Source organism: Myiozetetes cayanensis, unplaced genomic scaffold (genome assembly GCF_022539395.1).
Source record: "Myiozetetes cayanensis isolate MyiCay16 unplaced genomic scaffold, myiCay2020 scf1, whole genome shotgun sequence".
NCBI classification, from domain to species: Eukaryota; Metazoa; Chordata; class Aves; order Passeriformes; family Tyrannidae; genus Myiozetetes; species Myiozetetes cayanensis.
The window spans coordinates 85,549,648-85,575,579 of NW_026086604.1; the positions used below are offsets into that span (position 1 = coordinate 85,549,648).

General features: G+C 40.2%; 2 protein-coding genes across 3 annotated transcripts in view; one reads left to right on the top strand and one right to left on the bottom strand.

The window, feature by feature from the left end:
- BMP6 (bone morphogenetic protein 6) overlaps positions 1–961 on the top strand; it is an 86,834-nt gene extending 85,873 nt beyond the window's left edge. The window contains exon 7 of the mRNA XM_050312492.1: positions 49–961. Coding sequence (XP_050168449.1) covers positions 49–198 — 150 coding nt within the window. The 3' untranslated portion in view covers positions 199–961. The remainder of the gene's footprint in view (positions 1–48) is intronic.
- Positions 962–1,318: 357 nt separating this feature from the next.
- On the bottom strand, positions 1,319–25,601 carry TXNDC5 (thioredoxin domain containing 5). 2 transcript variants are annotated; one of them, XM_050312606.1, is made up of 10 exons: positions 25,348–25,601; positions 20,932–21,081; positions 18,131–18,236; positions 16,731–16,827; positions 14,744–14,859; positions 12,439–12,525; positions 9,376–9,516; positions 6,492–6,577; positions 3,569–3,698; positions 1,319–3,012 (listed from the first exon to the last, which is right to left on the bottom strand). In XM_050312606.1, exons 1-10 carry the CDS (start codon positions 25,557–25,559, stop codon positions 2,890–2,892), a joined length of 1,248 nt encoding a protein of 415 aa, XP_050168563.1. In that variant the 5' UTR covers positions 25,560–25,601; the 3' UTR covers positions 1,319–2,889. The 2 variants fall into 2 exon arrangements, with proteins under 2 accessions (XP_050168563.1, XP_050168653.1); XM_050312696.1 differs by having other exon boundaries at positions 6,492–6,574; positions 25,348–25,567.
- Between the last annotated feature and the right edge of the window lie 331 nt (positions 25,602–25,932).

Genomic DNA, 25,932 nt, shown 5'->3' on the forward strand with positions numbered 1-25,932 from the left:
GTAAACAAGATACCATTGTCTCAGTTGTGTTTTCTTTCTTGGCAACAGGTTCATCTTATGAATCCTGATTACGTTCCCAAACCATGCTGTGCACCTACCAAACTAAATGCCATATCTGTTCTTTACTTTGATGATAATTCTAATGTAATCTTGAAGAAATACAGGAATATGGTAGTAAGAGCTTGTGGATGTCACTGACAAACAGTCTTCACATGGACTCTGTGATGCTACCATGAACTTTGATACAACCTTCCCTGCTTTCAGGAGCTTGGAGAAAAAAGCATGTGATGTACCACGTTTCAGAACACCACGTATGTGCCTTGTGGGAGGACGGGGTGTGGGGACCACCCCTTGGGGTGTGAACAAACTGCTGGACTTCTTACAGACTGACCCTACGCCGCGGTGGCTGCTCAGCTCAGCGGCAGCAGCAATATGCCCACACGCTTTATTTGGCTGGGATGGTCTTAAATCTCACATAGCAGCTTGGCCTTTAGCAGTTGTTTGGACATGTGCTGCAGTTTTACCAGATGGGCTAACAACACCCAAAAAAAAAGTAAGGTCTTTTTCTTGGGAGTGGGGAGGGAAGACAAGGGGGAGAGGCAGAGAAGCTAAAGAAAGTGGTGTTGGCACTGTGGTCATAGAGCATACGTCTCGTGCAAGATCGTTTTGTCCAGAAGGACCAGCTACTACGCCTAGGCTGATGGTCTCCTCCTGACAGCTGTCATGACAGTAAGCATCTAAAATTGTGCCAAAGTAAATGTTTCAGTTCTCTTATGCTCCAAGCACTGTTTAACTCTGATCCTGCAAGCGTAAGATGGCTTGGCTGCACCATGTGTTAGAAACACTACCATGAACTCAGACCCTGGCTGGTCTTACCAGTTCACTCTCTGACTGAGCAGTACAACTTCATACACTCGTTCTTATGCAACTTCCTTCCCCTCCACAAACGAGGTGGCCTCATCTACTACCAGTTGCCCAGGAAGGAAGTCAGGACACTTCTAAAGCTGTAATTCGGATGTAAAAGTTTAGGGGCCATTCATTCTCTAGCTGGACAGTTTGTTTACAGGAAGACAGAATGTCAACAACATTTGCAACCCTTTCCATTCAACTCACATGACTAACAAATTGGTTTAAAGGATACACAGTGTAACCATGGTTTGTCTAGCAGAAGCTACTAGCAAATTGTTTTGATCAATATTAAACTTGTATTAAATGCACTTACCTCTACTTGCATTTAAAAGGCTTCTTGTAAATACAAGCTATAATTTATTGCACTTGTCACTGTATATTCATTGTGCTGTATCATTTATAGAAAGACTGCTTTTTTAAAAAGTTTTTATTTAGAAAAATCTCAGTGTAAACAATTGTACCACTTTGATTTTATACAAGAAACTCATGAGATTGTGCTTCACTAGAAAGTTGTTAAAAATGTAATAAAGGCTTCCTGTAAGACAGAAGTATACACATTGTTCCAATACATCTGCCTGTACAACACTTAGCTTTCACTGTGACTTTTTCACCTTCACACATTTTTAGATTGAACAGAATCAAAAGTTCTGGACAGACAGTGAAGTGAAGTACCGGGAGAAATTCACTGGTTGAAAAGTTCATAGATGTTTTGCCTTTTTTTTTTTTTTTTTAATAAAAAAGAAAAACAACCCAACCTACTCCATATGATGGACGAAACCCAGTATCTTGACAGATTAGTCAAATTAGCTTGTAGCTATCCTCATTCCATGAGTTTCTGTGCACAAGACAGCAGAATTCAGGTCCTTGGTTTGCTGTTGCCTTTGTATCATGACAGTCTCTGCAATGTAAATTCTTTGGCTTTCAATTAAATCTAACATGGAACATCTTATGCACCAAAGAATAGATTCATATTATAATCCAAGATACCACAAAGTGCGTGGCCCTAGCATTCAAACTCATCAATGCTTACTGCTTGGAAAAAGGTTAAGGCTCAAGAAGAAGGGGGAACTATTTTACACTACTGTAGAACAGCTGAATGGAAAAAAAGTATTAAAAGTATTAACTTTGTACCACTTGTTGTTCTCCAAGTACTCTGAATAAAGAGCAGGCCAGCACAAAGTTTGGATTCAGGCGAGGAAAGACATCATCAGCTCGGAAGTCTAACTGACCATTTACTATTAATGGAGCAGGTATAACAGCACCTATTATTCACTCTGGCTCTATAGAAGTAGAGCATAGTTGCACCTCTGGAGCTGGATGGCAGCAGCCTATAAAAATCCACCTGACACATGTACAGGGTGGCATCAGTAATGTTCAGGCACATGTTACAGTACCATCACTTCCACTATGGCTAGACCTCCCACGCTGAGAGGATTAACAGGAAACAACCAGCTCATGGGGGCCTGGTATCTTCCAAAGGTGTGTGTGTTTTCAACCTTTCAGCAGCTATATTAACACAAATAGGATTTAAGGACAGTTGTAGAGGGCAGCTGTAGCTTTTGCCTCTCTAGTAATGGTGAGCAGTTTGTAACGATTACTTTTTAACCAAATCTAACCTGAAGATAGAAATATTGTACTGCTGCCCGTCAGTTGGTTTTCCTAATGTATTTTAGTCTCAAAGGAAACCATTTACACTTCATTGCAGGAATGCAGAAATGCAGTAATACTACCAATGCTGAAAATATAACCCATTTGCACAGTAGCTACTTGTTTTCCTTCACACGCAGGGTAGTAAGTCTTTAACACACACACAAGGGGAAGATACCAATGTTTAGTACATTCAATTTCCTAGAAACAAAGAAACAAAAAAAGCCCCAATCCTACCCCCACCCCCCAAATACACTATTTGAAAATTAGCAAAGATAGAAATCCCTCAGCCACTGTACAAAGACAGCCAGGGGCAGAGCATCCAGACTTTTATTACAGTTCATCCCTTGCCTGACGCAAGACAAAACTATGCAGTGATTCGAGGTCTCTCGTTCCATTGTGTTCACTGACTTTCTTTCCGCCTCGGAAAAGCAGAAGTGTAGGATAACCACGTACCTTCAAAAGACACATACAGAAAGGGAACTTACTAATGTTCAAACTTGTATCCATCACTCATGTTTACCCGACTATGAAAAGCCTCTGAAGCCCTCTGAGACAATAGGCCATTTTAATTTAAAAAAACACAAACCCACAGCAGAACTTTCAATGCCAATCTGAAATGTCTCAACGTTTTAAGTGAATGGAATAATACATGCTCCTCTAGGCTCTTGGGACAGCAGCTCTGTCTTCAATTGTCTGCCTACCAGCACCAAAGATTTTTTTTTTTCTAGGAACAGAACTTTCCATCAGATACCACAAGACTGCCCTGGTGCTTTCACAGAGGGAGGCTTCTTAAAATAGGGGCTTCTTCAGCTTTATCCAGTAATGAGAATGACCACATCCAAATGAATAGCCCAGGAGAGAAATGGTGTCACCCAGGTGCTGTTCTGAACTGCCTCTTTTTGGCTAACAAACATCACTGTCAGCAGGCACCTGGACTGCAGCAGCCAGTTTGGACTGCAACATTTGGTACCCCATATTATCTCATTCATTTCAGATCTTTCACACTTACAGAAAATCTGTTGCAGACGTTACGTTCCACAGTGCAGTCTACTTCTGCTATTTTGACATCAGTCAAACCTGGAAATTGCTCTTTGGCAAGGTTCTCCCAAGTTGGAGCCAAGTTCTTACAGTGACCACACCTAGAAACAAAAGAGGGAGATTTGTTTAGCAGATATACTTTCCAGTTTATCTCTACTGTCTTGCTGCAATTGCTTTAACTAGCTGCCTTTCCTATCCGCTAGTGATTTGGCCCTCCAAGTCCCTTGCACTATTATGTCAGTAAATGAGCTAAGAAAAGAAGTGATTTTATTTAAGTTAAGCAGTGAAGTACTTTCTGGCCTTTGTTAGTCTTGCCTAGAATGGTATTCTAGATGTCGGTGCATTAGTATTTTACCCCACAGAGAAATATGAAGCCAAATAAAGACAAGCAGAGAGAATATTTAACTGGAACAAAAAAAAAAAAAAAAAAAGGGATCTCTTGGAAACAAACATGCTTTTAGGAAGGCACAGAATGTCTGTAGTACAAATTAAGTTTTCAGGTAGCATAAAGCTACATAGCTTGAGTTTAATTATTTAAATGATATTTTAATTTCCCTATTAAATTTCTCGCTGTTTTTAATGGCCTCCTTGACCAATGCATAGTAATTTTGTTTATATTCTGAACTTGGCTTAGCCAAGTTCCTAACGTGAACTTCTTATTGCCTTCAAGAAGAATTCCCAAAGCACTTTAGATTTTAAAGCTGCATTGCTCATTCTGTTCTAACCCAGCTGCACCTTAATTGGATTATTAAAACAGCCCCATAATTGCCTTGAGGCTGGATCAGGGCATTTACAAAAATAATGAAAGATGTCTCAGCAAAAGTTTTCTTAATGCAAGCCAGTGTATATTTAAACCACCTTGTTAATACATAGTGACAGTATGAAAGCATTTCTGACCACGCACAAAACCTACTAGAACAGGATGATTTTATACTTACTATGCAAGTTAACATTAATATTTATCCAAAACTAATTGACAGACAGAACTAGCAAGCAACATAATAGTCTTTGCTGAGCCTTGCATAAGTTAATCCACTTGGAAGAGAATAATTTCATTTATATGGGGAGTACTACAACTGTATACATAAGCCTGACTTACAGAGCTAAAACTAGGATACCAGCTATATAAATATAGGAAGCATTTTGCTAAACAGTAGCTTTCTGAACATTGCAGCCAGGGAGCATGCACTGGTTTAAGAACTTGACTCTACATTCTGAACCACCACCGTTTCTCAGCCTGCCATCCAACACTGATCCTATCTGTGAGATATGGCAGCATCCCATGAAAATCTCATGAGATGCGGAGATGGTATTATTAATAAAAACTAATAAAAAAGGGAGCATTTCTTTATCTCAAAATTTTCCAAAAAAAGTTTCTCAGATAATGAACTCCTAGATATGCCAACAAGCCCTGGGTTCAGAAATCGGACTGGAAGTTGCTCTGTGCACAGGTGCAAACTGAATTTATCAGCCAGTTCAGCTGGTGGCGCAATAGCAGCACAGGCACAGATTCAGTCCCAGTCCCTCACTGAGCACAGAGGGGATGGAGCGAGTGAGGAGAGAGCAGCAAACACGAAGGCGTGCGTGCGCTGTGGGCAGGGTATTTCTTAACCAAGTGGTGGAAAATCCTTGCTCGCATCCAAAAGCAGTTCCTTCAGATGGAAGAGAGCATAGAAATGGCTCTCAAGCAGCAAACCACACTGTGGTGAAAAGGGTGACAACCTGGAAAAGACTGCATCATTGAGCTTACATAAAATGAAACATTCCTAGGTACTTCTTGCCTACAATACTTCTTGCCTACATGCATGCCTACTGTCAGAGTTAATATCTTGATACGCCTGAGCACATTTAAATATGGATTGCATTTGCTTGTGTTGCTTTGTAATGGGGTCTTTTACCACCCCAAACAAAAGATCTTTTTATATTTTATATACTACATTAATGGGATGGCTAGTGATGCTAGATGTGTTATCTTCCACACAGTGACATACAGCTTAATTTTAATCTCTTCCCCTACACTAGGCTTCCTTCTGTTGGCTAAGAGACCAGAAAATGGATGAGCAAGATGGCATGCCAGTTTCATTAAATTCAATGGAGGCACAAATAAGATGACTTCTATAAACCAGAGAGAGAACTGTTAAACGTTCTTTTTCTCTCACAATGGGAACAGTAAGAAAAAGGCAGAAATGTTTGTACTACGAGTTTGTAATACTGAGGTCTTAACCCAGCTGGAGTCCCAGGCTCTGCTGTATATACCAGTAATGGCAGATGCCAGATAGGACATTACTTTAATTTCCCCCTCCAGTGCCTTCCATTGGGTGTCTACACCTACACCATCTGTATTGGAAACTTCTACCTTGGGTCACTGTAAGAACATACTACATGAACCTCCACTCTTAAGAACATCTTAAAATTGTCTCGTGTGAAGAGTTAACAGGCAATTATCCACAGCTCAACAGACTGTATCAAAAATCAGGTGCTTAAATGAGGCTTCCAAGAGAGCTGGTTGTGACAGGAAAGGGCTCAAAATGCAGTATGCTTTCCTTTCTCAACACTGGAGATACACTCCCCTCACCTTATCCTAATCAAGGGATAGGAGCATGCTAAGCCTGCAAAGCAAGCTTCATTCTCCTTGTTCCCCAGCATTGCCTTGACGCTGACACAGTAAAGTTTCTCTGTCAGCCTTTCCACAGAGAGGCATCCCAAGAGAGCTAAAACCAGATTGAGCTTTTCTGCTGTAACTCTTGCCAACACACACATTCTTCAGTTAATTCACGGTTTATATCCAGACAACAGATACCGTACTACACACAACTCCAAGACCTACAGCAACTAATGCCCCCACAGCCTAGACCAACAATAATCCTGAACAACAACAGGTGCAAACTTCTTACCATGGAGCGTAGAATTTAATAAAGGTGATCCCTGTAGCAATGGTTGCATCAAAGTCTTTTTCAGAGAGAGAGAGCACTGCAGCCTGCTTCAAAAAAAGACCAAAAAAAAAGAAAAGAGAGAAAAAAAGGTCAAAACTTCTTGTATATACAACATCAGCCAATTTAGCTTTTACCTGCCTAAAAGGGAAACTGAAACTGGAAAAGATAATATTATTAGTAATATAAACAAGAGTGGCAGCAGCAGACCTCACTTTTACCTCTCAGCTACTTTCCTCCCCTAGAGAAATATAGAGAAAACTGTATTTCACACCACATCTCATCCATTAATGGAGAAACAGAGCTTCCCTATTTTCAGGGGATTTGCCTGTATCCAAATTTTAAGTTGTTGTAAAAAATCTCCTTAATTTTAATACACTTTGTTTCAAGGAACAGCCCTTAGAGAAGTTGGCTTCAAGCACTTAATGGCCATCTGAGATTTTAATGAGGTATTCAAGGCACATTAGTGATGTCTCAACAGCTGTTCTCCCTGTCCGCTATATCCCTGCATTGCATACACAGAAAAAACTGTTACCAGAAATACAGATTTGCCTGTCAAGAGGACATCATAACACCACACTTCTATGGATGCCAGGAACAATTTTTACTCCTGATAACATCAGGAGCAAGGGAATGATGGGAAGATAGAATGTTGCTTACAGTCTTATATGAGAGCACAGAACCGAAACTTCATTTTTTGTGTGAAACCCTTAAGGGTGGGAGGGATTAGAAACAAATAAATAAATCTCATGCCCATAAAAGTTCAAGTTCAAAGGAAAGGAGAAGAAAAAACAAGATCACCCAGTAAGTTTTATGAAGCCAAAATGAAATTTGACATTACAAATTACCCAGCACCTTTAAACATTTCTGTAAAGATCTGAGTTCATGAAATTATTTCATTAAGTTGAAATATTATTACCTCTAAAGAATTATTTAGAAATTAGAAATTATATTTTCTAATTATTTAATAATAACAAATAATTAAATTAAGCAAAAAGCAGAAAATAAGTATTCTTCTAGTCTGAATTTCCTAAATGGATATCTAAAACTGATGTTCCAAACTTAATTTACAATATAAGATATGACATTCAAAAACCCCATAAGTAACATCTTTCCCATGATTCACACAGCAAACCAAATTTTAAAAATCTGTAGATTATTAGCAGAATATTGATGTGAACTATATAGCCACAAAAATAAATTTAATACCAGAAAGCTCAATTTTAGCTTGGTTTCTTCAAAGAAGACATCTTATGCAATCACATAATGTCACACCACCTTAACCCACCTGGATCATTTTTGAATAATTTTAGCCATGTCTGGAAGAAGAGAATTCTCATGGACATTAAAGGACAGCTTCCATAAAAGGGCTGGCAAGTACCTGGCCTGTGTAAGACATGGGGGAATCTGTGTAAGGGCCCAACACTGGGACACAAATTTGGAGTTGGAACTCATTGCTTTTGTTGCCTGTGGTACCAAGCTGTGGTCAGCTGATGGCAAATGCAGTCAATGTTTGCTGGCTACATGGTCTGGCCCCTTGTTTCAAAACTCATGAAAACAAAACCAGTATCAAGGGGTCTGAAACTGAGCGACCAGGCAGCCGTGGCATCCAAAGCTGCAATGTGAAGTTGTAAGGACAAGCTGAGTCCTACACTGTGTCTGTCTACTACTATTTGGCAGAAAAATCTCTCCACAATCCTTTCCTGTTTGTGTGTGTGTGTGCTGGTGAATGCAAGGCATAAGTGGGAATTTGCGTCACATGTGGTTTGTGTTATTTCTATAAAAATAGATGACTAATTACTTTCTGCATTGTACTAACACCAGCTTGTTAGGATCTTCCAAATATGAGGTCAACAACAACAACAAAAAAACCCCAACAAAAACTGAAGGGTATGAAAATTACAAATCTATGTGGTTTATAATGTTTGGTAAGCCACTTTATGCAAGATGGGTAATGCTGCTGGAAAAATCAACTGGGAAAGGTAATATTCCCTGTAAGAAGCTACATATAAACTGTATTTATATTAATATTATTGATGCTTAATTACTTAAGTTCATTCTACATCAGAAGGGACTGTAAATCCCCATCCCTTAATTTCTAGGCAGAAAGTACATTTTTCCACACTTCATGAAAAATTGTGCTTGAAAATCAGCCTTGTCCATTTTTCATTCATCTCACAAAATGGCAAATGAAATGCCAAAGGGATTAAAGAAAGTCAGAAAACTAAATTACAAGAAGTACAACTACGCAAAGGTTATTCCTTCCAACGTCTTGGCAACTTTTATAAGCCTGCAGTTTCTACAACCAAGATTAGAATAAGTCTCCAAACTCAAGGAGTTTTCTTCAGGACACATTACCTTACCATATCTAGACTGGTCTTCATAATCTTTGCTCGTTCACTGTTTCTGCAGATAGTCACTAAGTATAGGACCCAGGCTTTTTTTAGGGGCTTAGCAGCATGCACCATCTCCCTGGTTCAAGTGAGAATCTTGCAAGAAATGTTCATCTTTATAGTGATGAAATATGCTGTTGTACAGACCAGAAGTTCCATGGACCAAAAAGACCACATTTATGCCACTTTATCTAATAAACAATTTACTGCAACCATAAAAAAGGAGCCAGATTTTTTTTTTCCTTCTCTAATTCATCAGTTTAGTAAAAGTATCCCTAGGATTTATGATCTGATTCCACTCATTAACAACTGAAAGATAACCAAGAAAATATTTGGTACAGTTTACATCCAGAAACTGTCAATCTATCAGAGAGAGAAAAACACATGGAAGATTTGGATAGGTTGCTAAAACAGTCTGAACACCTAACATCACTGCAAAGTACTGGAGCACTTACCTCAACATGGGTGGGTTCTGCAGGTGGCTGTGGGGCTTCAGCAGGTTTATCTGCTGGTGGCTCTTTACCAGAGTTCTGTAGTTGGGAATCCACATATTCTTTTAAGGAATCGAAGTCCCTCTTCCCTTTGTATTGGTCACCCTACAATTATCAAATAAGTCTGTGCGACTGTGTATATGCAGTTAATCTAGCAAGTAAATAATTATCAGAAAAATGTAAGATCGCCAAGTATAAACATATTAATAATAAATATGATTGTCTAGTTCTTAAACCTCTCTATGACATTCCATTCACTCCATGTTTTTAGGTTTTACCTTAGATTCTTCTATTCCAAAAGGGAACAATCTAAAATTTTCTCAAAGGGAAAGGTATTTTAGAAATGTAGTTGTAAAATTTTGACCCTTCTCCACTTTGACCTTCTTCTCTCACTGTAGTCAGCTTTTTCTAGGTTTTACTCTTTTGAACCTAAAGCTACTGCAATGAACAATAACACATCCATCCCTGTTTGGTGGTGGTCTCTGTTACCACAACAGCTCTGCCCAGTGCTTTGGCAGGGCTGAAAACCTTAACTTTGATGTCACCAGACTGCAGTCACTCCTCTGGCCTATACGCTTGTCACACATCTCCAGAAAATCCAAACAGTAAGGCAATACACTCTGGGAACCTAAGTTCACCCGGGAGCAAGAGACAACAGGTGCCTGCTGTGGGGCAAACATTTCCAACAACACCACTCTCAATTAAGTCCCATTTTTTAACCTGCACATAAAGCAGTCAACCAGCCAGATCTCTGAGAGGCCACAGTTTGCTTTAGATGATTCCCCAGATTTCAGTTACTTTCACAACTCTAGAGAACAAGAAATCAGAGCACTTGCAAGCAGCTTCTAGTCTCAAATCCACTGCTGGCCCTCTCCAAACTTGTGTGATTGCCCTCAGGGTTCTCTGTGAAAATTAATACTTATTTCTCTGTTCAAGATCCTATCTGAGAGGTACTACATAACCATTTTGGATAGAATTCTTGAGATGTGGTCCAAGGAGGCATAGGTGACAAGTTGTATCTCCACTTACAGATGAGGAAGACTCAAGAAACAACATAAAATCTTCCACACACTGGAAGGAAGAACAGACACCTCAACTTTCCTATACCTTTGGAGCTCCTTCTACATGTTTTTCTTTTTTGCCATTGATAATGTTGCTTGTAAGTATTGCCCCTTCCCTTGCACTGGCTCTAAACCACTAAGAAAATAATCTAAGCTGATGCAAGAACCCTGTACCTGCTGGTTTGTATCCATTTCAGCAGGGCAGGGTCAGCGCCCGTTGATTCCTCCCAGGGTTTCTGCTCCATCTAACCAAAAGGGATGGTGTCATACCAGACTTCAATTATGACACACGGGAAGATGGTATTATGGAAAACAAGGCTGAATGACTGAAGCAGTTCTCCCCCTTACTGAACACTATCATAGCAGCCAGAGAGATTTCCAGGAATTTCTGGGCCAGGTTATTGGAAAGTTGTTGGGGTTGTGTTTTTTAAAATGTATTGTATCAGGCCATAGAGGAACATGTGATGGCTGTGGCAGTATGCCACCAAGGAATACCACGCTGCCAATGGAGAAAAGACAGTTTGATGTGAACTGAAATACATTGCTCAGACTAACAGCTAAGGTTCAGCTTTACCAAATATAACAGCAGTGATTTTTTTCTTTCACTGCATTCTTGATTCAAATAACTCTGAGGAACTCAAATGTCAATTATTAGAAAGGGTCAGAAAAATTGATCTGGCTTGTCAAGGAAAAACTAACTTTTCTATATCAAGAGAGTATGGTTGTGGCAAAGTATCTTGCCATTTGTAGCTGTCTGAAAAATAAAATTAAAGCAAGTGGGAAACCATTCTCAAAAAAACCCAGCAGAACACTTTACATTCTTCCAACTGACATCATACAAAGACAAAAGTTTAGTTAAACTGAAAACCTCTTGCCTTGGACATGCCATCATGCTTGATTTGAGCACTCCCTCAGCTTCCAGTTCTGCTTCTGACATATGCCAGGCACTGCTGCTTGAGAGGTAACAAGGCCACATACTTCCTTTGTGAATCAGGCTGGGATTTAAAAATGCAGGTGCTGCTTCATTTGAATTCCCTAGAATGTCTGATGTTGCAGGGATGCTCATACCAAACCTCACATGCATTGGTATGTACTTGCAGCCAGTTTCTCTTCAGAGTGCCAGAAAACTGCCACAAGAAACAGCCACTAAACTGGACTAAGTAGCAAAACTTACATCTCCAATACTGTAAATGTTCAAAAAGGAATGCAAGATGAATGGGACAAAAAAAACAACCCCCTCCCAACCTAGCAGAGGTAAGAGCTAAAAACACAGTCCTGGGTTCTCTTGCGGACCTGTTTTTAATATCCACTGAATACATTTAATTAATCTTGAAATTGTGAAATATATTATCAATAACACCACGATTTATATTTAGCTTATTTACTGTTGTTCATGTACATGGTATTTATAAATATTTTATTTCCCCATAACTTCAGAATATTGTAATTCTTTGAACTGCTGCAAGGAAAAATGTCAAGTGGGCCCACTGGATTCTCACAGTTTCATATGAAGTGTTCAGATTTATAAGAAGGAAAATTTGCATCTCTAGACATCACTCTGCAAATGGGCAACATTTACAGAGGACAACCTTCTGATACACATGGTGAAAATTACATACTTTATTATTATTTCTCTTTCAGTTATGTTTTTTATGTTCCACAGGAAGCAAAGTATTAGAATAAAGTAAACCCAGAATTCTCACACAGTAGCATAACTGGAGATACTAATTTCAGATTTATGAACATTATACCAGTTGTCTGCAAAACACAAGGAGCAAAAAACTCTTAACTTTTATCTGCAGACTAAGTCTACCTCTTCCAGTACCCAAGTGAACCTCCAACATTATTTTTCTCACAAGCAGACTTTTGTATATGCCCACTTGATCCTTTTTTCCAGAATGCAAGCACAGTCCATGTATTTTTCAGAAAAAAATGGTGTGATCTTTTGCTGAACTTGCAGACTCACCTTTTCACCGTTCCTAAACCAGAGGAGTGTGGGATAACCACGAACTTGGGTTTCAGAGCAGACTTCATAATGCTGAGTACAGTCGACCTACATTTTGGGAAAAAAACCCAAAACTATTCACTGCCTAAAATAAACATACAACAAGCATCACAGCCTCCCTTGTTTAAAATCTCAGAAAAATACAGGAACAAGCAATACATGGCTTGGCAAAACTCAGTACCAAGTACTGTCTTGAGAATGATTATGTCTGCCTTCCAAACAGTGGCTTGGTTGTATAATTGAGAGGCTCTGTGTGTGTGTGTGTTTGATTTTTTTTTTTTAAGGAGGGATGGGGAGGGAGGTATGGCTAGAAGGAAGTAGTAGCAGTTACAAAGAACAGTGAAGACATAATTAAATATTTCAATTAAAAAGTACTTGGTATTCTCAGCTAATAAAATCAGTACATGGACAATGAGACAAAAAACACTGATGTGAGAGAGCTTTAAAGAAAAGTCATATTGGTTCATCCATTTTTTTAAAGACTACTCTTTAAAGACTTCAGAAGACATGTCAACAACTAGAAAGTTAACTTTACTCTGAGGGAAGCTCCAAGTGCATAGCAACATTCAATTCTAATACGTCATAAACCAATCTATAAAGTTATGAGTTTATAATCTTTATTGAAGCAGAAAAAAAAATAACTTAAGCATAGGAGCCTTTGCTCAACACAGCACTTCTATTTTAAATTTTACATCTGAAACACTTTGCTCCAGATCACTGAAGATCAATTCTAAAGATTAAACAGTGTTAAGACATTATTCCCCCAGATTAGATGAAGGTCACGGTTCAACCTTCTTAGAAACAGCTGTGTTTCCTGTTTACTTACAGACTTACAATGTTAGCCAAGACATGTTTCAAATATTTTCACAAGGTATACAGTTACATAAAATTGTCCAGGCATCAAGACAAGTCTTGGTGGCTGCATTAAATAACAACTCTCAATAATATGAACTGTGAACATGAAAGACAACTAAATAAAACAAATATTTTTAAAATTCTTTGTTTATTTTTCTCCGGGTACCAGAGAATGGTAACTTCAAAAAGATACTTCAGCTGAGCACAGATTCCTTAGGACAGCAAACAAAGATCTCAAATAAGGAAGAAATAGCTTCTGATACCTTAGTCTCAGAGGCAATCTAATTTTATATCCACCAAAACTATATATACATACATATGTATATGTGTGTGTGTGTGTATATATGTATATATGTATGTATTCACGTCTTCCCTGAAGATCAACTGTGCTTATACATTTATGTCTCCTCTAAAGTTCAACTGCGTGGACCTGCTGTGTACATCTACAGCGTACCTGAATTGGCAGATTTTCAAATGTATTAAAAATAAATAATTAAAAAAAAAGTCAAGCTCATCACCCCCAATACAGCTGAAAGTGCTGTGAGGGCAGAGGCAGGGGAGACAGCAGAGGGAGAGTCCCTCTGCAGAACTAACAACACCGCTATTATGCAGTCTTTCTGATCAGTGGAACAACTGTGAAAGCTTAAGGACATGGAAGTTGAGCACAGTCAGATTTCCACTCTTGGCAAATACAGAGGGATTCACATCATGAAACACCTGGACTTAGGTATGGGTCAGCAAATAAAGCCAGTAACTACAATTGCCAGACCACCTCCATACCTCAGCACAGAAGTCACTCCACGTACAAGTAACAAGCTCCCATGGTAAATACACCACAGAACCTGGTTATCAACCCTAAGGGAAATAGTAAAGCAGGACAAGATATCAATTTTTAAGGTGTAGGACCCTCTGAAACCCTTAAAAAGTTTATGGGTGTAAAGAGTTAAAAAACCCAAAACCAACAAAGAAATATCTCATAAGGAGCCCTGTAGGGTTAAAGCTTGCTAAGCAATCCAGTGCTGTAAAGAACAGATTAAAAGTTACTTTCCCACTCAAAATAAATACTGAAGTCTATCAAACTCTGACAAAGAAGACATACAATAAAAAGCAAGTCTCAAAATATTATTCCTTGCATCTGAAGTACTAGACTTATTCCCAGCTCTCTCTGAAATACAGAGAGCAAGCTGTGTTTGTAAAGAAGTCCTTGCTGAAAATCAGGGAGTCCTGTCAACTGTAGATGTATGAGAAAAAAAAAACACCTCAAAATTAAAATAGAAACTAGGACTATAAGAGGATTTAAGGGTTGACAAAACAGTTGCTCTTTGCAAATCATAGCACAAAAACCATGATCCTAGGGTGAAACATTCATTGACACAAACCACAATTTCAGAACTAAGGGCTCTCCACCTACCTTGCCAATCTTGACAGTTTCTGAATGCTCAAAGGCTTGAGCCAGCTGTTCCCAGGTAGGGGCCAAAGCCTTGCAGTGACCACACCAAGGGGCAAAGAATTTGATGAAGTGATTACCTTTTAAGTTAAAAAAAAAAAAATTAACTCATTTGGAATGAACTTGGCTGCAATTAAAGACTAGCTACTAATCTCAGGCTGCAAATTTATCATGTTATTTCCTGAGTTAGATAGGAAACACTGTGAATCAAAGGCCAGGACAAAATACTTCAGCAATTAGGTTTTCAATACTGTAAGCAGTCCCACAGCACTGCCAAATTTCCCGAAAATCCAAAGGGCTTCGCAATCTCAAGCCAACAAATGAGATATTAAAACTGATATTTTTAGCCTAACCATTCACCTCAATGTTTAATTCTACCATGTCAATCAGTTGCCCTGTTATAGCATAGAAAGAACTACCAAGGATATATAACAGCATAAATGAAAGTATTAAACTTCAACTTAAAAAAATGGTGCTTCCTAAGAAACGCTTCAGGCTATGATTTACCTAAAAAATTTTGTTCAGTTTTCCACTCTCCTTTTTCTGCCCTGCTCTTTCTATTTTCATGTCAATTACTCAGAATTGGCTGCCTTTAGTAGATTTTTGTGGTATTTTACACAGAGGAGAGTCTCTATGCTATCTCCTACTAATGTTTAGTTTAAATTAGTATAACATTAAATTGCAAAGTACCAGAACAGATAATTTCCTTCAATTAAGATTAATTAATTCAAAACGCTGCACATTTTTTCACCCATCAAGGCAAGGCTCTTTTAAAACAAAATAAAAGAGCAAAAGTCAACCTTGGAGGTGTAAGTGCTAAGCCTCCTGTTAAATTTAAGCACTGAACTTTTTGTAACTGAAGTCAAGAGAGGACAACAGATTTATAGATTGTCGTAAACCTGCTCAACCATCAGATATGACCATGAGAATGTCTCCTCTATGAAGGCCAATGGATACATAATAAAAATATTACAATAAAAATATTAAAACATTTACACATACACTGAACTTTACCATCTGAGAAGATATTGAAGTTGATAAACATTTAGCATCTCCCTGATGGCTTAGAGGAAAACCTATTACGAATTTTGATTTAACTCTGTGTTAAGCACCACAGGCTGGGAAATTTTAAGTTAGATGCACAAAATGCACTTTTACACTTGAAAATATTTCTAGTCAGTTCATAGTTACTTTAAGAAGTTCTAGTATGTACCTCACTAGTGGTATCAGATTGGCACAGACATTTAATTTAATCCAGCCTTTGCTTTCTGGATAACAGACAGAGATAGTAAGATCATCTGCTGGTATGCCAGCTCAAAGTTTGTATTGTAACGTTTTGCTTATTCGCTAAAAATCCCACCATGTGGGGGTTAAAATTTCCCGTATTAGGTATCCCTCCTGGAATTAATTTTAAAGCTTCCAGACAAAATATTTTTTAAAATGGCCAAACAGGTGAAGTGTTTTGCCCACATTAAATTCTGGAGAAAGGAAGCTAAACAAAGGGCCAGACTGGAGGGAGATGGGGGCTGTAAGGAGGAAGCGGGTGGATGATACTTATTCAGAATAACAGCCTGGGAGGAAGAAAAACCAGCACCCAGGGAAGCAGGAAATGGGACTTGCAAAAACACAAAGTAAGTGGCAAGGCTGCGACTGAGTAAGGAATTTGGGAAAAGAGACAGTTTAGTTGAGCAAGCCCCACTAGCTTCTTCCCTGTGATTAGGTCTGTAATTTTACTGCCTTATGAGTGCCATACTTAAAACTTTCTCATGGTCTGCAATATATAATTAAACTACAGCATTTTTACACAGTTTGTAGTTTCATCCGTTTTCACTAGGTATTACTGGAAAACAATAGTGTGAAGGAGGTCCCCTGAAAACTAACATTCCTAGTGCAGACTTCTCACTACTCATGTCTCTATAGGTAAGTTTCTCTTATAAAAAAACCCAGTTACCTTCTGCTATGTGCATCTTGAAATTGTCTGCTGAGAGCTCATACATTCCCTGCTTAGGTTCAGGGGCCTTTGGTGGTTCCACAGCAGATTCTGGATCCTATTCATGAGAAAATTAACTTTTATTTCTCTTGTAGACTAAATACACAACATTTGATTACCGTATCACACTGTCCTGTGACAGTCTCGTAGACTCTGTACCCTGAAATTTTAAATTCCTAAAGCAATGTCCTTATTTAGCTTGATTTAAGTATCTAATGTTTCCTAGAAAACAACTACTTGAAAGCAAAATGTGAAAAAGATTGCCACAATGTGAAAAGAGCTATCACAGTCAGTGGAATAACAGTCTTTCACTGTGCTGTAGTACAGTCACAGAGCACAGTAATTGCTATGGCATTCATCACATCACCATATATCAATACACTTAAATTACGGAACAGTCCCTCCGCAGCATGTCACATCAGCCACATCTGCCATCGCAGCAGTTTCAGTGGTCTTTGGGCTATTTAAAACTAGCTAGTGCAGAAACTATTTTCTGCTTCCCTAACGCCAGAAGGAATGCTGTCTACCTAATGGCTCCAAGAAGACAGCAACAATGGGAATAGAGCAAACACTTTGTATGTATAAAACTTACAGCAAACTCATTGGCACTTCAGCAATAGCAAGTGAATACTTTCTAGACACTAGGCTTAGAGCTGGAAAGAATTTTTTTACGAACCTCAAAGCACATTTCTCAAAATAGTTTAGAATGTAATGTTTAATTAGTAAAAACACCACTTTTGTTTAAATATAATCACAGCCTCTGAGGTTCAGCAATCGACAAAGCTTTATCTTGATTAGAAACACCAATCACAAATTTCATTTTAGGCAAAGCTTGGCTACTACATGTGAATGCAACCCCTAAACTCAAGGGTTTTCCTAGTGATGGTATTAGCTTATCTTACTTAACCAATTACTTTAAACCTTTTCTTTAGGCCACAACATTAAAAGGCAGTAACTGAGCTGAAGAGGGCACCCATGTTTGAAGAGGTAAGTAAGCCCAACATAAATGCAATTTATAATTTGTTACAGGTAAATTGCTTTTCTTATTCTAGAAACACTATGGCCTACAGGTGTCAACTGAATTGACACCAAGAACTGTATCTTAAAACGTTAAAATTATAAACATCAAAACTGCATTACATACTGTACTTTTAAATACAGGAAACACAGGTCAGGTCACAGGATGACAGTTTTAATTACTACTCTGACTATTGTGTAAGCTGTTTCATATTGATTTTGTGACCTGACTTTTAGTCTCAGGAGCAATTTCCTGCTGGAAAATGAAACCTAACTTAAAGAAGTGATAGATAAGCAAGTCTGCAGAAAAGAGTATTTCCATTTTTTATTTCCTTTTCACTTACAGATGGTTCCTCATTTAGTTTCTCCAACATCCAGTTTTCCAGTGCCTGGAAGTCCCTAGGGCCTTGGTATTTCAGAGGTTCTTGTCCTGGTTTAAGCAGCTTTAGGCTAAAGGATCAAAATGTGAGAAAAGAGTGAGGCAAAAATTTTCACACAGGAAACATTCTCAGAAAGCCAACGTGCTTTGCTAATCCATAGCAATGCCGCTCAGGCTGCAGTAACAGATCTCCTGACTATTAACATCAGCATCAGGCATCTCCCTCAGCTTAAAGGGTCATGAGTAGAACTTTTTCATTCCCATGTAAGCATTTAAAGGAGATTTTTAAAACAGCAAAAAAGAAATACCATGTTAAAAGTCAACATAGCCTAATATTACTTTGATCAATAAGCAAGGGCAAATTAACAACTGCAGCATTTAGTTCTGTGAATCCTATTTCAGTTTGTCAAAAAGCATCCCTTTTGTTTTGTTCACCTCTCTTCATCACCAAAGGAAAAATATTTAGCACTTACTTTCCCAGGAATTTCTTTCTCACCTTTTGTTCCCCAATTGCTCTTGGAATGTAGGACTTTTCATGTGGTATTAAAGTGATTAAAAACACACTGAGGCAAGTCAATAGGACAAAGGAGATAAGTGACTGCCTGTAGGGATTCAGACTTCATGATTACAACATTTAATAACTTCTATCAAAACTTTTCCATAAACTACCTAAAGCTTCTACTATTAAATATTTAAATTAGAATTGGAACTATATTTGATAAAGGGGTAATATTGAATTCTGAACTAGTCTTATTTTTTAAAGAATATCAGAGTTTCAACTACTAGCCCTCACTTCCCCTTGCTAAGCTGTCATTTGGTACTGCTTCTTGTGTTTATTAAAATGTTTTCTCTCTCTTCTTGTTCCACAGTTGGAAAAAATGAACATATGAAAGTGTTGAAAAATCACATAATGCAAATATATTCAAAAGAGATAGGAGCTCCCACTGTCATTTCTATTTAAGGTATTCTTGAATGTTCCTTGTGGTGACAGAAAGTCAAAATAATAAGGAAACAACAAAAATTAAACAAAAGGACATCTAAAACACACCTCATGGAAATACTTTTTAAAATTAAGGAAAAAAATGGTAACAGCTTAAAAAACTATCTGCACCTTTATTTTCTTCAAACAATATTAAGTTTTCTCTGGTTCAGTTGAGAGTATTTATTTTGCAGGACCAAATAATCCTGAAACAACTGTACTAACGAGTGCAGGGACCTGTTCAGCCAGTTTGATTCTCGGGGGATGAAAAGGGGATGCAGGCTTTCCTTTGACAGGTGTTTGGAAAAGCAGTGTAGGGATCAGGACATCCTGGACTTGCAACAATATCTCTGTGCCTGAGGAAGCTGTGAAATTTCCCTTGCTGCACGTTTTTAAAAACAGACTAGTTTAAAACTGACTCAGACAGGAAGAGAGTTGATATCACGAACTCCCCTTCATCTCTGTATTTCTCACTAGCAGATGACTGCCTTGTTATTTCTACTTTTCAAGTAGACAAAAGCAAGCACTAACTATTCATATATATTTAATGACCTTAAAAAGGAGGGAGAGAAAGCAAAAATGCAGCAATTACACATCCATTGATTTTTTTTCCTTATTAAAAATCTCTGACACTCTTTCTGTTTTAGAAGGAGCAGCACCACAACATAATCTATTCAAATATGCCAAGACAACCAATGCTCACTTTTGGAGATACTGAAATAGGGCTGTAGTATGCACTATTGCTCGGTGAAAAGTTATTTCTAGTGGAACTCAGCCACGCACTGCCCTTAAGGACAATTCCTACCTCAACAAGGACTACGCTATTAATAACTCTAAACTTCTACTCAGTCGTACTCATCTGCATCCAAGTGAGTGCAGCCAGGAGCGCATGAAAAGTTCAGGCTGCTGCTGGAGTCAGCAAAAACACTGGACAAAGTGAGTAAAGGGAAGGAAACTGAAAAATACAGGCTGTGCAAGGGCTAGAAATTATTACATTCTCCACTTATCCTCACTAAAGTGAGTACTTAATAAAGCAGTTGAAAGGATCCCATCCATTTTTGTAAGAAGCTTTAAAGAAAACACAAGTGAAAAAAAAATTTTTGTGCTCCTTCTTGGCGGTTAAAAAGGTAACACGTGTCTAACTCCAAAGCACCAACCTCTCATAGATACTCTAGATCATGTTCTGCCTACCAAACTTGAGGTAATAAGGCACACATTCCTTATAACAGATAAGCATAACATTAAAATACACATTAATTTCTTCTTGATCAATATGAGAAAACTTACCTAGAAAAAAGTCTGTACATCACCACTGCTATGCTAAGGAATACTATTTATCATTTTATGAGTACTAAGGTCACTAAAAATCTAACAGAACACCTATAATTATGAATGCTGCAATGACCTGACAAACTGCTGACAAGTTATTTTTAAAAGTATCATTACCAGAAACCAGCTCTATCATGCATATCACAGCTGTGTAACATACTGTTGCTTGAGAAAGAGGTACTCTCAGAGAAAACAAAAGGACAATTCTGGACTTCATTTAAGCACAGACATTGTCCAAGACATAAAAGAGTTTCTTGAAAAAAATGAAAGAGTAACAGTAGTATGTATCACATGATACTTGGCAACATGGTAAAAAGGCTTAAAATGAACATATCAGATCCAAGGGGCTACAAAGAAATCCACCAACAATATAGCTTAGAACTTAGTTTCAAGAAACTGGCAGAGGATCGTGGAAAACTAAAAAAGAAAAATAGGAGCAGACATCCTTTTCTACTTACGTAGGGTATCCTCGTACGCCAAATTCAGAGCACAGTGGAATATCTACAGTACAATCCACTTTAACAACGTAGACCTGTGGTTTTTCCATGTTGTTGTATTTATCTCCCAAATCATTCCAAGTTGGCTGGAGACGCTGACAGTGTCCACACCTGTGACAGAAGGCACGAGATATCATTTAACAGTTGCTTGCGTTTAGAGGGAAATGAATCCATGGAAAAGTCATATGCAGAACAGTAATTCTGATAAATTTAAAAATAAATTTTTAAATCAGAAATTAAATCAGTTAAATCAGAAGTCTTCCATTCTCCAGCCCTGTTACACTGAGCAACAGCGAATACTATTAAGAACTTTAGCATGCTGCAAACACACTTCAAGTGAAAACCAGAAGGATCTGGTAACTTCTTGCTACTACCTTTTTACATTACAAATCCTATGAATACCCCCTGAACTTAGTGAGCTTATTAATAAAAGCACTCTAATTCTCCCAGCTTTCTAGAAAATTCCTGCAAGGCTGTCCAGTTTAGGGGGGGGGGGTTTAAGTTGCTCCCACTTGAAACAGTTACACTTACACAAAAATGGTTTTGAATACATTTGTAGAAAAGTTGCATGGATTCTCACCTTTCCAGGTGTCCTGATATCATTATGAGAAAAAAAAAATCTTGAGATTTACTTTAAGATACAGAATGTCAGTCAGGCACAGTGGGTCACACATGCTCCCACAACGTGGAGGAATACGACCTCCCAGGGGATCTTATTCTGAATTGTTATCGTCAAGGGATACAATGCATTATGATTAAAATCAAATATTTATTAAACATTTAACTTCTGACTAAAGTCCCTCCATAGTCAATTCTTTCATGGAGCTTCAACTAAGAGGAGGATTTTAGATTCCCTGGTTCTTTCCCCTAGCAGATGCAGTGATTCCATACACTGAATGAATACTGGCTGGTGTTACAGAACAGAGCATGGAAAACTAGGTAAGGCAATCTCAAGTAATTAACCAGCTGTGTTTTAAGTGCAACAGAGCTGCCTTGTCCATACTTAACACTGTGATCTCTGATATACACACTCCTTTCCTTTCCTTCTTTGGATTATATGAGCTAAAATTGCAAATAAAACAGGAAAAATGTTCATATCTGAAAGATAAGACAGTCCTCAAAACACTTTTTCTGAAATTTGTAAGCTGAAAAATATATAAACCCAAGGAGATCAAAACGAAAGAGAGCAAGATCATGCAACATCACACACCTGTGTGATGGATGCAGCCCCAGGTACCCACACGGTCTTTCGCTGCTACTACTCTACATCAGTGGGGTTGGAGGAGCTGCCGGTTCCACATCTGGGGAGTAAGGAGAGCTGGGCAACAATGATGCTCTTCCCTCCCTGCATGGGCTAGAAAGTTGCAAGCATTCATAATCTCTGTTTACAAACACAAATGAAGATCCAAAAGAAACTAACAAGGCCATAGGAAAGACCCACCCAAAAAAAAAAGAATCAAGAAAACTGACTCCAAACCCTGCTTCTTGTACACCACTAATGTTAAGAGGCATGGACGGAAGAACATTATTTGTAAGAGTTTGCAGGACAGGCTGCACATTTTAATTCTGAACAACTGCGTGCCACAAGCACTCGTGCTCAGAGATTATTTTGCTGTGGCAGAATCTACAGAGTACTAGGCTGTTCTGCCTCATATGGGTCAGCATTCCTCCCACAGTATCAGCATTTCTCATCTGCGACACTGGATGGCAGAGTTCCTGGGCCAGGACAAGAAGGGATGTACAGGTACACAAGGAGCATATGTATCAAACCTGCGGATACTGATAAGCCCTCTGCAGTCAGTGGGGAAGACAGACATTTCTGGAAGCCACCAGTAGACCTTGAGCTCAGCAGCCAACAAGGGCAGCTCCACAGCAAGATACAGCGCAAATCCTTACCCAATTAAAAAAGTAGACATGTATAATGGTATAAGAAGCACAGGACCAGTCTTGCTCTGCACAAAAGAATCCAGTTAAGGTAAAATCCAGTCAACAGAGTTCAATTCAATGAGAGTTCAGCAATGAACTCTGGTAATCATGTCTGCTGCAGATCAGTGGACTTCCAGAGGTTTACCAAGAAAGAACGTATGTTGAATAGATCTGTAAGAGTCAAAATAACGTAGTGAAACTACTCATTTGAGATTCCTTCCAACTAAGGAGCCAGGAACCTTCTTGCTCCTCCATAGAAACGCAATTGGCATGGCGCAAAACTCAGTATCGTGTGCCACCAACACAGTAACCTGCTCATCGTTCTATCCCCAAGGGTAGCTACCAAGTGGGACAGCCTTATGAATAAAAACCTCATGACATCTGATGGCAAATGCCTTGGAATGCTTTCTTCTTGGAGTATCCTGCAATATTTGACACAAATGTAAGACCACATGAGTACCGCCACCATTTGGGAGTGAGGTCCTCAGCAACATTTGTTCCAAGAATCTGGAAGAGAAGAATTACATCAGCTCCAACCCAACTCTTACTGGTAGCATTGATGATGCAACATTAGCAGCATCCATATAAATCTGAAAGACAATCCTAGCTGAACCTTGGGCCCCTTGCTGGGCTTCTCCCTTGTAACTACAGAGGGCAGTCTGTGAGAAGCATTAGGAGATTTGCACATCACCTTGGAACAGGGCAAGAACTCCAGGGCTCTCAGGCTGCCCCTTGATCCCACTGACAATAAAACTACTGGTGTGTATAAGCACCTCTCTCAGGCACTTGGATGTTCCCTTTGTCCTTCTCTTCCCCTTGGACCTGAAACCTGGCCCTGTTGCTGCCTGTCAGCAGCCAGGAGTCTAGACCAAGGGCCCTTAAGCCAAGACCCAGGGATCTGGAGGACATTTGCTAAGGATGAAAAGAGCATCCAGAGAAGTCTGGGAAACGACACAGCTCCCTCACACTTAAGCTGGGCAGAGATCCTCAGCTCTCCCAAAGGCGCAGCATGATCCAAGTTTGCAAGGCCAGGACTCCCTTTGATCCATACTGAGGATGTGCAGTGTACACTGGGCTCTGCACAGTTTTAGGGGTGCCTGTGAAACACTCAGTCAAAGTGTGGACAACCACAGATATTACCTGAAAGCAGAAGAGAACAGAAGCACTCCTGCTCTGCATGGGCATTTCTCAGGCCTTAAAGCACTCTCAGGCACTTCACCAGCAAGTCAGGCATCCCTCCACTTTTATGATCTTCAGAGAACAAAGGCATCTGCTCTTTGAAGCTTTTACTTAACATTTTCACATGGCATAAATAAGTCTACATTAATAACAACAAAAATAGTTCCTCAGTTTTGAAAGGAAATGCTTTTCTGCTGTTGATTTCAAAAGACTCTCATGCCTAAATAGCACTGTGTAGCAACAGATAACTTTGGATCAAAACGTAGCTTTTGCACATTTTTCTCTTTATTTTAGCTAAATTAAAGGAAACTTGGGAGAAAAAAAATAAACCAACAAAAAGACCCAACCAAACAACCCTAACAACAAAACTCTCCATAACCTCTACTGGATATCACTAAGTCAGATAAAAAAAGGTATGGGAAGAGGCAAAGAAAAGAGAAGACTATGAACAACCATTGGAAAGACCCAGGGATGAGAAGTACTGTCCTCCTCACCAGGAATATCCAGCAAAGCCTTGTTCCCTCATTCCTCTCAACCATTCTTGTGCCAAATGTTCCAGTCCAGGGCAGAAGCCCAGCAAATCTCTTGCAAACCTGAGAACTCTCCAGCTCTGCTTCGGATACCTGCGGCCTTGGGGACACAGCGCTAGAGTTACAGCTCTCACTTGCAAACTCGCCTTTAAATTTCATGGCTGCACAGAGAACGTAAATTCTGCAATGAAAGCATCTGGGGGGGGGGGTTGTCACAGACTAAGTAAGTGCCGGTCGCCAAACTGCAGCTGCTCTTGGTCCCTTTGAGGAACGGCGCGAAGCAGAGCCCGGCGAGGGACCGGGGCTGCCCCAGCCTCGCCGACCGGCGCAGCGGCTCCCACCGCGGGCCCCATGCGGGGGGCACTACCGGCCGCCCCGGGGCGGCTCCGGGCGCCGATCGGTTGCGCTCCATGACCTCAGAGATCTTTTCCAACCCAATTTGACTCTGTGACTCCGTGCGGAGGGGGGCGGCAAGCGCGGCCGCGGAGGCCCGGGCCGGGCACACGCGAGGCTGCGGCTCCCCGTCCCCAGCGCGCCCCGCAGCCCCCCGGCTGCCATACCCCCGCCTGTCCCCCACCGCCCCCGGCCGCGGGGCTCGGGGCGGCGCGACCTGCGGCCTCCCGCCGCCGCCCGCCCGGCCGGCCCCGCCGCCTCCCGCCGCCACGTCAACGGGGGAAGAGGCGGGCGGGGAGGGCGCCGCGCCGGCCGGGCCGCGCCGCGCTCCGCCGCCCCGGGTACCCACCACGGGGCGAAGAACATGACGAAGTGTGGGGCGGCGGCGGCGCCGTGCCGCAGCATCTCCGCGCTGTAGAGGTGCCGCCCGTGCGGGTCCGCCGCCGCCGCGCCCGGCTCCGGCTCCGGCTCTGCCCGCCCCGGGCAGCCGCAGAGCACGGGGCCGAGCACGGCCAGGGAGAGGACGCGCCACCATGCCGGGCCGGTGCGGAGCAGAGCCATGGCAGCGCCGGGAGAGCGAGCAGGAGGGCAGATCCGCGGGCGGCCGCCGCCGCCTCCGGCCCGCCCCCGCCCCGCGCCCCGCCCGCCCCGCTCCCTCCCGCCGGCACCCCCAGCACACGCACCCGCACCCCTCCTCCCTGGAAATAAAGAGTTTTATTAAAAAGATGTTGTTCACGTATCACGTGATATCTATTTTTATGTTACATATTTATTATCGCTGATCGATGAATTTATATTAAAAAAATGGTAACAAATTTTATATTTTTTGCATACACACACACACACACGCTCCTTTCTGGAAATAAACGAATTTTATAAAAGCTTTAAAATATTGTTTTATTTATATAATATACCTAATTTTATGTCATGTATT

Bases quoted from the DNA above. Each gene is read 5' to 3' on its own strand.
- TXNDC5 (XM_050312606.1), bottom strand. From the start codon at position 25,559: ATGGCTCTGCTCCGCACCGGCCCGGCATGGTGGCGCGTCCTCTCCCTG. The intron at 21,082-25,347 runs GTGGGTACCCGG...CTTCTGTCACAG, and splicing joins GTCATGTTCTTCGCCCCGTG to GTGTGGACACTGTCAGCGTC. The intron at 3,013-3,568 runs GTAAGTGTGAAA...TGTCTTTTGAAG, and splicing joins ACGTCTGCAACAGATTTTCT to GTACGTGGTTATCCTACACT.